The sequence below is a fragment of the Camelina sativa genome, chromosome 3, assembly GCF_030686135.1.
Source record: "Camelina sativa cultivar CO46 ecotype springtype chromosome 3, ASM3068613v1".
NCBI lineage: Eukaryota > Viridiplantae > Streptophyta > Magnoliopsida > Brassicales > Brassicaceae > Camelina > Camelina sativa.
In genome coordinates this window covers 5,020,726-5,033,083 of record NC_141882.1, presented here as the reverse complement: position 1 = coordinate 5,033,083, position 12,358 = coordinate 5,020,726, and the positions used below count along the sequence as shown (strand labels likewise).

The 12,358-nt window shown below is 35.6% G+C and overlaps 2 protein-coding genes across 2 annotated transcripts; both read left to right on the top strand.

The window, feature by feature from the left end:
* The first annotated feature begins 457 nt into the window (after positions 1-457).
* LOC104771360 (zinc finger A20 and AN1 domain-containing stress-associated protein 1) lies at positions 458-2,206 on the top strand. The gene is made up of 2 exons (XM_010495879.3): positions 458-959; positions 1,440-2,206. Exon 2 carries the CDS (start codon positions 1,478-1,480, stop codon positions 1,961-1,963), a length of 486 nt encoding a protein of 161 aa, XP_010494181.2. The 5' UTR covers positions 458-959; positions 1,440-1,477; the 3' UTR covers positions 1,964-2,206.
* A 2,801-nt stretch (positions 2,207-5,007) lies between these two features.
* Positions 5,008-10,326, top strand: LOC104771350 (kinesin-like protein KIN-UA). Its single transcript, XM_010495870.3, has 18 exons — positions 5,008-5,618; positions 5,785-5,885; positions 5,991-6,113; positions 6,216-6,401; positions 6,503-6,724; positions 6,812-6,950; positions 7,090-7,239; positions 7,361-7,449; positions 7,636-7,839; positions 7,935-8,078; positions 8,166-8,432; positions 8,535-8,652; positions 8,746-8,838; positions 8,934-9,059; positions 9,164-9,289; positions 9,365-9,508; positions 9,588-9,716; positions 9,819-10,326. The coding sequence occupies exons 1-18, from the start codon at positions 5,429-5,431 to the stop codon at positions 9,980-9,982; spliced, it is 2,715 nt and encodes a 904-aa protein (XP_010494172.1). The 5' UTR covers positions 5,008-5,428; the 3' UTR covers positions 9,983-10,326.
* The last annotated feature ends 2,032 nt before the right edge of the window (positions 10,327-12,358 follow it).

Genomic DNA, 12,358 nt, shown 5'->3' with positions numbered 1-12,358 from the left:
TACAAAATCGGTTTGAAGAAAAAAATGAGAAGAGTCGTTTGCCGAAGTTACAAATTCAAATGCACGTTCAGTTTTGGCTTTTAATAAAAAAGAATGTGAGTTTGTTTAGGCTCAGCTGGACTCGTTTTTTACTGTCTACAAACACCCTTTGCGTGAATCACCTAATCAGTTTGTTGTCCACGCGAGTGTTTTTGTAGTAGTATAAAATCTACCGTTATCATGTACGTACGCGCGTAGTATCATATCATGGAACTCAACACATTCACAATCAAAATAAAAAGAGAGCGACGGACTGACTAAAACGCGTCGGGACAAACGCGCCACTTTCTTTCTTTTATCCACTGTTACGTCACCGTCCAACCAGCTAAGCCTGTCCCCACAAACCAAACCCGGTTACACATAAACCGGTTATCATCTATTCACGAACTGAAAACAAACTTTATCGTAATCCACAAACACCCAAAAAAAAAAAAAAGTTGACAACCCCACCCATTTTATATCCACTTTTTAATACTACCATATCACATTAAAAAAAAAAAAAAAGGTCCAATCACTACCGTTGGATTGTAAAACGATGACGAACTGATGACTTCATCACTTCCCGTTGGGTTTCATCGAACGAACGTTATCAGACAATGCATAAAACCTCCCCGTGCGCCTTACCGCATAGGAATAAACCATTTTGACCACATAGACAAAATGCAAAAGAACCAAAAGAAGTCTGGTTTCTGTTTTGTCTAAATTTTTCTCTCTGGCGAAAAAGCTAAAGAGGTTTCGGTTACGGTCTCGGTCTCCGATCATATCACGAAACTTCTTTGTCGGTAATTCTCAGTGATAAATACTGTGTGAGAGATATTTTCAATACGAGAGAGACTTGTCGCCGCCGGAAACTAAAGCTTAGAGTTGGAGAGATATCGGAAACTTTGTTCTCCGCCAGCTGAGTTTTGCGTCGGAATTAGGTAATTATTAATTTATCTTTATTGGTTTTGTTCTGTTCCGATTTGTGTGTTCATCGTTTGATTCCTTAATCTATATTATCTAGAAACCATTCGATTTAAGTTTTTGATGGTGAAGATTAAAAAAGACTTATCTCTTTTTGCGCCGTGAGGGTAAAATAGTCTTTTTGACTTACACGCTGACCTGGTCGTGAGTGTGTTTGACAAAATGACGGATTTACACTTCAACTTTATTAAAGAGTCCGATGGGTATTTTCGTCATAAATAATTTTTAGTATTTGCTCGCGTGAGTATCAAGCCAAGAATCTTCCATTTTTCTAATTCTATCGATTTTGGCAATCTTCCTTTATTTTCTCGGCGATTCTATCAAAGGAGGAGAATCATAAAATTACATAATTAAAAATAAAAGCCCTAACCCTAATTCCAAATTCTGCATCTGTTCTTCAATTCACGATTTGTGTGTGTTTTTTTTGTTAATTGCAGTAAGATTTCGATTTTAGAATTTGGGAGATTTTTCAATTATGGGTTCTGAGCAAAACGACGGCACAAGCTTCTGTCCTTCAGAGCCAAAGCTCTGCGTCAATGGCTGTGGCTTCTTCGGAAGTCCATCGAACATGAACCTCTGTTCCAAATGCTACAGAGACATCCTAACCAAGGAGGAGCAAGCCGCTTCTGCTAAAGCCGCCGTCGAGAAATCTCTAAACCCTAATAAACCCAAAATCCAACTGCAACAGAGCACTCCCGGCGTTGTTGTCGAATCTGGCTCGTCAACGAGCGGCGGCGAAGCAGCTCCCGTGGATCCGCCGAAACCGACGGCGACTAGATGCTTGAGCTGTAACAAGAAAGTGGGCGTGACGGGTTTCAAGTGTAAGTGTGGGAGCACTTTCTGTGGTGCTCATAGATATCCAGAGAGCCATGACTGCGAATTCGATTTCAAAGGATTGGCCAGAGAAGCTATTGCTAAGGCTAATCCTGTCGTCAAGGCTGATAAGGTTGAGAGGATATGATTTTGGTAATAACAACCAAAAAGAAACTGGTGTCTGTTGTCTTTGTTTTTAATATGTCTCGTGATGTTGGTTGCTTTGGCTCTTTTTTTTTTTTTTTTCTTCTGCTTGCTCTTGTTATGGTTTGATTTGCTCTCTAGGGGTTTCTTAGGAATTTAGGTTATGCTATTTATGTCATTTCGTGATTTGGAACGCTGGATTTGTTGTTCTGTAATAAAAGTGTTGGTTATATTATATCAGAAAAAATCTGTGCTCTTTATCGGTAGAGCTTACTTCTTCTTCTTACCTGGAGGAAGTTGAACTGTTTCAAGTTATTGGATTCTCTTAGTTTGATAGTTCTGAAACTGAAGGTATCGCTCTAGGGAGTTTAGATCAGATTGTTGTTATTGATGCATCTTACTTCTTCATATCTGGAGGAAGTTGGAATCGTCTGAAGTTGTAGGAATCTCTTGGTTCGTTTATAGGGGACTTATGAACAAGTTTGGGGTTGTATGTAGCTGATGGTGGATAAAGTGTGTAGCTTTATAGTTCTGAAACTTAAGATATAGTCTAGAGAGTTTATCTGTATCGAACCGTGGAAGATACCTCTGGTTTGTTTATAGGGGAGTTTTGAAAAAGTGGTGTTTGTATATATAGCTTATGGTTGCTGAAGTTTGTAACTTGATAGTTCTGAAACTGAAGATGTCGTGTAGGGTATCTACATTGAACCAGGAAGAGTTGCATGTCTTTAATTTAGGTGTCCTGGGTTGAATGAGTCATTGATTTTGTCTACTTTGTCTTAGCTGGGGAAAATGGTGTTCTTCTTCCCTGGAGAAAGTTTGATTCATTTATAGGTGTAGGACTTGGAATAAGTGGAGTTTGTAGTATACCTTTGGTGGATTAATGACTGAATTTGTCAAAGTAGTCTGTCTGCATCAAATCATGGAAGATTAAGAGATGTCTTGAAGTTTAGGTGATAGTATCCAGTGATGCTCGTACGATTCTTTCTATTGGCTTGTATGGTCTTTATATCTTTGGGGATATTTTTAGACTCTATGAAGAGGGTTTGATTAGTAGGAGAAAGGGATTCAAAGCTGTAAACGATAACACGGTGTGTAGTTGTAACTGGTGGTCAGTTGAAACTGCTGGTTGAATTAGCCAGTGGCCCAATGCAGATCCTTGAGTGGTGTGTATTGAACATGTCACCATCTCCAATCAAGTGCAATAGTTGTCTCCGATCTGTTTTCTATTAAAGGAGTATCCATCAAAATTCATTAATGTTTTTGCAGGCTGCTGATATGAACTAGATTTGATTTTCCAATACAGTTTTTAAACGAAATTAAAACTTCTATATCAAAACAGAGATTGCTTAACCTACGAGTTGAGATAGACTGTTCTTTGGTATGAACTAAAAAGAAGAAATTATATAACATGTGTTTTTGATATGGCAAACTGTTCTTTTCACTATCACTCCTTTGATGGTTACATTAAAAATCTTGGGTCCATTTTCCGAATCTTATCAAACAATTTACAAAAAGCAAAGAGAGAAAAAGCAATGCACTATAGTTGTCTGGATAAAATAACCTAACATACAAACATGTAGACTTTAAATTTTTCAACCTAACTGTGAATCATGTTTTGTACTTCTTTGCTTTAAGGCTTTAATTTTTTCTCTTATATGTTGTATAAAAAAAAATAGTGGGGAGATGAAGACCTCATTGTGACATTACAACCTCTCGAGAACCACTTTCAGCCCATGATGTAATATCAAATGATCTGACATTGCATCAGTTGTATAACCTTTCAGAACATATTTTGTGTTTGTGGTTTGCCCTTGTTTTACATGTCTAAACATATCATTGTCTAATATGATCAATAATAAATACATAATTCTGAAATTACTAAAGAGAAAATAAAAGGTGACCTTTTTATGTTTAAAAAAAAAAGAGAGAAACTCTTTGTTGGGTGAATGTAACTCTCACTTTAGTAAGTCTGGACTAGTTGAGGAAGGCCCCTACATGGAGTACAAATATATAATCTGAGTGCTTTGAATAAGTTTCCCTCTTTATACATGAATGCTGCAGTATAAAGCACTACTAGAATGACAAAGAAAAGGTTTCATTTTGACATCTGATTATGAAATATCCGAGATGTCTTAATTGAGTTAAGAACTCAGTATTTGAATATGTTCATTAAAAAGAGTTTATTATGATCAGTGTTTTTGGTTTGGAAAAAATAAATGATGTTTTGGACTACGAATTTGATCGAACAACTTTTTTTTTTGTTTTGTGCCGATTCACAAATTTACAGCTCAGAACTAATTTTATACATATTTTTAGGTAAGCAATCTAGATTCAACTCATCTCAAAACAGCTTATACTCTGTATGTATTAACTTTCCTTTACCCTTTAATGAATATTCAAAATAAATTGAATGGAAGATTCATCTTTTCGTTGGGGAGATTTGACAAATTAATCTTTTTTCTATGGGGGACCCTTGAAATCCCTTTATTGTTGTTATTGCCTTTTCGTTTCTTACCTTTTTTTCCTTTTCTCAGTCCAAAAACTTTTGTTCGTTTCATATTTTTTTTCAATATAATCTTTCTCCTTTTGATTCTTCCTCTAATTATGCTTTAAAGAGACGAATTCAAATTTAATATTTAAAAACTCAATTCAAATATACTATATGGTGAAATGAGGATATGATTATGAAACAATGTGATTGACTACATCGTGGACCAACAACTTATTATATTAATATGGCCTTAGGAGCATACAAAAACACCATTCTTTATAGAAACTGAAAAAACCAACCAATTAGGCGTGACTGGAAAACATTTCATATTATTTGGTCAATTACATGCAGGTGATTAAGATTTGACAAATATGAAAGTACGTTAACGATACATAGTTACATACTAATAAGATTAAATATAACATAACCACGAACTATTGGTATTCTCTTAAAAATAGTAAGCAAATTAAAATGGTGACATTTCTCTCTCGTGACTGGAATTATAGTAAAAATAGTTGCAAGTAATTAAATGATTCACGCGGAAGAACAACAACAAAACAAACAACGTATCGTACAAAAACAAAGATAGAGAGAGAGAGAGAGGCCAACCAGTGGGTAAATAACGGGACCAGTAAAGGGCATTTAAGTCAAAGAACGTTCAATCTAAGTTAAAGAACAGACCCAACTTGGTGATGTTTGGTTTGGTTTGGTTTTTTTAACTGTGTGTCACGCCTCCCTTACACGATTCCCTTCACTTCACTCAACACTCTCTCTCTCTCTCATTTTGTTCTTTTGGAATTTTCCCGAGAAAAATTAAAATCCGAGCAAAAAAAAAGTAAAAGAATTTTCTCGGGAACTTATACTAATAAAATTTTGAGGAAACACGAGAGAAGAAAGAAGAGAACCTTCTCCTCTCTGTTCTTTGGTCGTTTTTTATTGTCTTTTGGATTTTATGCATTTGAAGAAGAAGAAGAAATGTCAACTACTTCAGGAAACGGAGCCGTAAATTACAGAAATGGGACTCATAGAAGCTCACTCAGAACTCAGCCCTCTTCTTCCGGTGCTCAGAAACCTTCTGTCAAATCCAAGTCTGCCCTTAGAAAAAGCAGCCCCGCCGCTCTTGGTGGTGGCGGCTCTAAGTCTGGAAGTGGTGCCGACGCCGGTGGTAATTTTTTTTTTTTTTAATTCCTCTGTTCATTTCTATTTTTACCTAGAAATTTCACTGTTTCGTTTATTTTGCTCCTTAAAAATTGAAACTTTTTGATTCATGTGTTTGAGATGTTGGATTAAGCCGGATTGTAATTTGGTATTGTGATTTTTTTTGTTTTCAGTTCCTGGTAGAGTTCGAGTAGCTGTTAGATTAAGGCCACGCAATGGCGAGGAAATGATCGCTGATGCTGATTTTGCTGATTGTGTTGAGTTACAGCCTGAGGTAATCATTATTACTTTGTCCCGATCTTATATAAAGTTTGTGTTTTTCTGCTTTGAAATGTGGTGCGGAGCTCAATCTTGTCATGTTCTTGGTTGATTCTTTTAGCTTAAGAGGTTGAAACTCCGGAAAAACAACTGGGACACTGATACATTTGAGTTTGATGAAGTGCTTACTGAGTACGCTTCACAGAAGAGGGTTTACGAAGTTGTGGCAAAACCTGTTGTGGAGGTATGTATTAGATGTGTACTACTAGACCTTTATCAACTTCCAGAGTTTTTAAAACTGTTCTGTTCTTGGGACATTAAAGATGAATTTGAGTCTTATGTGTAGGGTGTTTTGGATGGTTACAATGGGACAATAATGGCGTATGGCCAGACCGGTACTGGTAAGACATATACACTTGGGCAGCTCGGGGAAGAAGACGTAGCTGATCGTGGTATAATGGTCCGTGCTATGGAGGATATTTTAGCTGAAGTCTCTTTGGAGACTGATTCTATCTCTGTCTCCTATTTGCAGGTGGGTTATATTTCTCTGTACTGTTATACTTTTGAGTCTCTCTCATATGGGTTCTTGGAAAGTCTTGTTGATGTGTTTGTTTGCTTGATACAAAAATGCAGCTTTATATGGAGACTGTACAAGACCTTCTTGATCCGTCTAATGATAACATTGCAATAGTTGAGGATCCAAAAAGTGGAGATGTGTCTCTTCCAGGTGCCACCTTGGTCGAAATTAGAGATCAACAAAGCTTCTTGGAACTACTGCAACTCGGAGAAGATCACCGGTTTGCTGCTAACACCAAATTGAACACTGAGTCATCTCGTAGTCATGCTATCTTAATGGTGAACATTATTATATTGATCCTTATTTTGCTTGCAGAGTTGTTGGTCATATAAACTTGCATATTCATAGCCAACTATATATTGCAGGTAAATGTAAGGCGCTCTTTGAAATCAAGTGAAAGCAATGGGAATTCCCATATGACTAAATCTCTCAAGCCTCCTGTTGTCCGGAAGGGAAAATTAGTTGTGGTGGATCTTGCTGGCTCTGAACGTATCAATAAATCAGGTTATATTCTCAGTTAGTGGACTTTAGGAGTACCAATCTTTTTTTTATTACTCATTTACACTTCCACAACTAACAACTTGAACTTCAAAGTTATAGTAAACAACTTCGTGCGAATATTTATCTTTCTTTTTTGTACCAGGAAGTGAAGGACACACACTAGAGGAAGCCAAATCTATCAATCTCTCTCTGAGCGCGCTGGGGAAATGCATCAATGCACTTGCTGAAAACAGTTCTCATGTTCCATTCCGTGATTCAAAGTTAACTAGATTGCTTAGAGATTCATTTGGAGGCAAGTTTGTCTCTGCTTTTGTGTGTGTATTTTGTATATCTTGGTATTAGACAATAATATAGGATCCTTTCCAATACTTACTATGTTGACTTGCTTGACATGTGGCCTATGACCTCAACAGGCACTGCAAGGACCTCCTTAGTTATTACAATTGGTCCTTCACCACGACATCGAGGGGAGACAACTAGCACTATAATGTTTGGGCAGAGGGTAGGTTGCCTATAGCTTTGGACTTCTATTTTGTTTGATTATTACATTTACGGTATATGATGACTGTTAGCAAGGCTCTTTTGGTTAATATTGGTAAATGATGTCATATATTAGTCACTGCTTGCTAGTTCGAATTCTTGATTTTCTTATTTTGATGGCTACGTTTAACTTTTGGGTTATCAATAGGCTATGAAAGTGGAAAACATGGTGAAGTTAAAGGAAGAGTTTGATTACAAAAGCTTGTCTAGAAGACTAGAGGTACAACTAGACAATCTAATTGAGGAAAATGAAAGGCAGCAGAAAGCATTTGTTGATGAAGTCGAAAGAATAACCGTAGAGGCGCATAACCAAATTGCTGAGGCTGAATCGAGATATGCCAATGCACTAGAGGTGAGTACTTTTTTGTAAGGTGATGCAACAAGACCTTTGCTATTGAGATGTCTCTTTGGTTTGGTGTATGATTCAGTAATCATATCTTTTTGTAGGAGGAAAAGCAAAGGTATCAAAATGATTACATGGAATCAATAAAGAAGCTGGAGGAGAACTGGTCAAAGAATCAGAAAAAGCTGGCTGCTGAAAGACTTGCACTTGGAGAGAAAAATGGACTGGACATTACATCAAATGGAAATGTAATGCATGACATTTTGTTCACCTTTGCAGCGTTAGATTCATCAATGACTCAACCTGATTTACAGATATTCTTTCTTTTCTTACAGAGATCAATAGCCCCAGCCTTAGAGGAAGTCTCTGAACTGAAAAAGTTGCTTCAGAAAGAAGCTCAGTCGAAGATGGCGGCTGAAGAGGAAGTGAATAGGCTGAAACAGCAACTCACTGAACTTAAAAAGGTGGAAGTATCAGGAAATTCCGAGATCATGAGACTCCATAAGATGTTGGAAAATGAGACACAACAAAAAGAAAAACTAGAAGGGGAAATAGCAACACTGCATTCTCAACTACTGCAATTGAGTCTTACTGCTGACGAGGTAAAGAACATAATAGGGATCTTTCACATGAAAAAGCATGTTCCTTATGTATCAAATTGTTCCCGTTTTCCGTCATTCTTTATATATATATATTTTTGGCAGACTCGACGAAACCTTGAGCAACATGGTTCAGAGAAAAGTTCTGGTGCATTAAGACTTCCTCAGATTCAAGATCCAGGAAATGCTGAGAAACCTCCTGTAGCTAGACTGTTTGAACAAGGTAATTTCTAACGTTTCATGCCACTAATTAGTCGTTACTAGTCACATTACCGCAAACATTTTTAACACCTTGTACATGTTTTGCCTCTTGAAGTGGGGTTGCAAAAGATCTTGTCTCTGCTTGAAGCTGATGATGCTGATGTGCGGATTCATGCTGTCAAAGTGGTAGCGAATCTGGCTGCTGAAGGTGTCTTTTCGCAATATTCATCCTTTTGACTTTTATTTTTATTGCTACCATTTCAAGGGCTCATTATGTCTCTGTTCATTGTTATGTAACACCAGAGGCGAACCAGCAACAAATTGTGGAAGCTGGTGGTCTCACCTCCTTGCTGATGCTTCTGAAAAATACAGAAGATGAGACCATTCACAGAGTTGCAGCTGGTGCTATCGCTAATCTTGCAATGAATGGTAAAAAAATTGTGGTTCTCATGAATTAAAATTGTTTAGTTGTTCACAGTATCATTATTACTTTGTTTACGAAACCAACTCCTATTTACTCTTCTTATATACAGAAACAAACCAAGAGCTGATCATGGATCAAGGAGGCATCGGTTTATTGGCCTCAACAGCAGCCAATGCTGAAGATCCTCAGACCCTCAGGATGGTTGCTGGAGCAATTGCAAATCTATGTGGAAACGGTATTTTCGATTCACCTCTCATTTTTTTCCACTTTATTATGAAAAGGAACTCACAAGCTATATATACACACGCAGATAAATTGCAGACAAAACTAAGATCAGAAGGTGGGATTGCAGCTCTGTTGGGAATGGTCAGATGTGGACATCCTGATGTGCTTGCACAAGTTGCTCGCGGGATCGCAAACTTTGCGAAATGCGAGTCAAGAGCATCAACACAAGGTAACAAACCTTATTGAACTAGTTTATACAAAATATTATCTTTGGCAAACGTGAAACGTTTCAATGCGTCACTGAGCAGGAACTAAAAGAGGGAAATCACTATTAATAGAAGACGGTGCACTCTCTTGGATTGTACAAAATGCCAAAACCGAAACTGTAGCCATAAGACGACACATCGAGTTAGCTCTATGTCACTTAGCACAACACGGTTAGTGTGTTCTGTTCATATATACATACACATCGAGTTAGCTCTATGAACCTTGTAAGATAATATGGACCATTGTAACACGTAATATTGATGTTTTTGCAGAAGGAAATGCGAAAGAGATGGTGAAGGAAGGAGCAATATGGGAGCTGGTGAGGATCTCAAGAGACTGTTCGAGAGAAGACATAAGAAGTCTTGCCCATAGGACACTCACTTCAAGTCCCACTTTCCTCACTGAACTCAGACGTCTCCGTGTTGACATCCGATAAGCCGGTTTCACGCCTAACTTAACCGAACCGAATCGCGGTATAAATAACATTCTACCGGAATTTTGAGATGAAGATTTGTCTGGTTTTGTTTTTGTTTTATCTTGGGTTTAGTAGGCTGCTGGTTTGTGGTTTTCATAGTGGCTTTTGGCATTTATTTTATTTTTGTTGTTTGGGGTTGAATGTGTAAATTATTTTTCTTGTGGCTTTTGTTTGTGTATATAATATGTCGTAGTGAAAATTGAAATAAATTATAATGATGGCTACTTGTCAGAAGATTCAAAAGAGTAATGTAGAATTTTCCACGCTTTAATATATAAAAAACAATCATACAGATTCATACATAACTGCACACAATTAACAACAAATATGTGTTAAAAACATATCTTTTTTTGTTACGCAGGCACTTTACTTTATACTTATGTAGTTATGTTTATTACGTAAGTGTCATGTTTTATTTTATTATTCTTAATTGTATCATCTGGATGTGGGTGCATACATACAATAGCATTTTTAATTTATTTATTCGCGCGTGCAAGCTTGGATGCAAGTTAATTATTGGAATGTTATGGTATAATACTGCTGTTTCGTCTAATAAATAAATATTTATTCATCTGCTAATATGCATTTATACATTCAATTTTTTTCTTTCACACAAAGATATAAAACAAGTGTATATGGATTTTTATAGAGAACAACTGTTGCCTGTTGGTATCCTTAAAAACCTATTTCTGACACAGGCGTATTGATTTCCCTACACAAAAAATGGGATGAACTCAAATTCTAAAGTCAAACGAAAACTAGAATAGAAATAGAGGTTGTTATCATTTACGTGGGCGATATAACATCATCAACTTGATATCGATATTAATAGAGGTTAGGTTATCATTTAATTTACATACTATAAAACTACAAATAAATATATACTGTTAGAAAAACAAACAAAAGTTAGTAATAATAAATTACAAAAAAAGGTCAAATAGAAAAATGAAGACATTACATCATTTATGTGAGGCTATATACATCATCAACTTGATATGGATATTAATAGAGGTTAGGTTATCATTTATTTTGCATACTATAGAACTACAAATAAATATATACTGTAAGAAAAAACCAACTAAAGTTAGTAATTATCACCAGAAAAAATTAAGAAAGGTCAAATAGAAAAATGAAGACATTACAAAACTATTGAAGTAATATGTTATCATTTATGTGAGGATATTGGATATACATCATCAACTTGATATCAATAATAGAGTTTATCATTTATTTTACATATTGTAAAACTACAAACAAATATATACTGTAAGAGAAAAACAAACTCAAGTTAGTAATAATTGCAAGAGAAAAAAAATTAGAACGGTAATGAATACATTACAAACTATAGAAGTAATAAGTAATAATAATAGCTAGGTCTGTCAAAAGATTCCGAGAGATATGTTGATATGGTTTTTATTCTTTACTGAACTCATGGTTTTTATTCTTCACTGAACTCCTGTGTGGCGGCTACTGGCTAGGCCTCTGATCCCACAATACTGTCAACGGATCGACTTAAATCCATATATAAATAAAGGAAATACGATTTAAATAAAGTTTTACACACTTAAGTTATTTAATCAAATAAAAAAAACAATCACACAGATATATAATATGTATAACTGCTCACAATTAACAAGAAATATGAGTTGAAAACACTTCTTTTACGCAGACAGTTCACTTTATACTTTTTATGTTTATTACGTAAGTGTCATGTTTTATTTTGTTATTCTTAATTGTATCATCTGGACGTTGGTGCATACATACAAAGTTCCGCACATCAATCATTTGTAGGCTTGTTAGTCATAGAAATTTTCAATAGCATTTTTTTTTTTATTAGTTTCTGCATGCATGCATGAATACTGTTATTTCGTCTAATAATTAAGTAATTATTCATCTGTTTATATGCATTTATACTTTCATTATTTTTGAAAAAGTTTTTTTTTTCTTTTTTCACACAAAAAATATAGCAAAACAATATGGAATTTATGGAGAACAACTGTTGGTATCCTTAATTAAAAACCTTTCTGACATACCGATGTAATGATTTTCCTGCAAAAACCTTGCTGACACACCGATGTATTGATTTCCTTGCAAAAAGATATGGAGATGAAACTCAAATTATATAGTCAAACTGAAACTAAAGTGTGGAGAACTGGTAGATCAACTTGAAAACAATAAAGGCTAACATTTATTTTACGGACTGTAAAAGTAAAACTACAAATTAATAAATACACGGTAAGAAAAACAAACTAAAGTTAATAATATATAATTACAAATAAAAAAGAAAACTCAAATAGAAAAACGAAGACATGACAAACTACTGAAGTAGTGTGTTAT

Coding starts and splice junctions, on each gene's coding strand:
- LOC104771360 (XM_010495879.3), top strand. CDS start 1,478: ATGGGTTCTGAGCAAAACGACGGCACAAGCTTCTGTCCTTCAGAGCCA.
- LOC104771350 (XM_010495870.3), top strand. CDS start 5,429: ATGTCAACTACTTCAGGAAACGGAGCCGTAAATTACAGAAATGGGACT. Junction 7,240..7,360: donor GCTTAGAGATTCATTTGGAG/GCAAGTTTGTCT, acceptor TGACCTCAACAG/GCACTGCAAGGACCTCCTTA. Junction 9,060..9,163: donor CGCTAATCTTGCAATGAATG/GTAAAAAAATTG, acceptor TCTTATATACAG/AAACAAACCAAGAGCTGATC.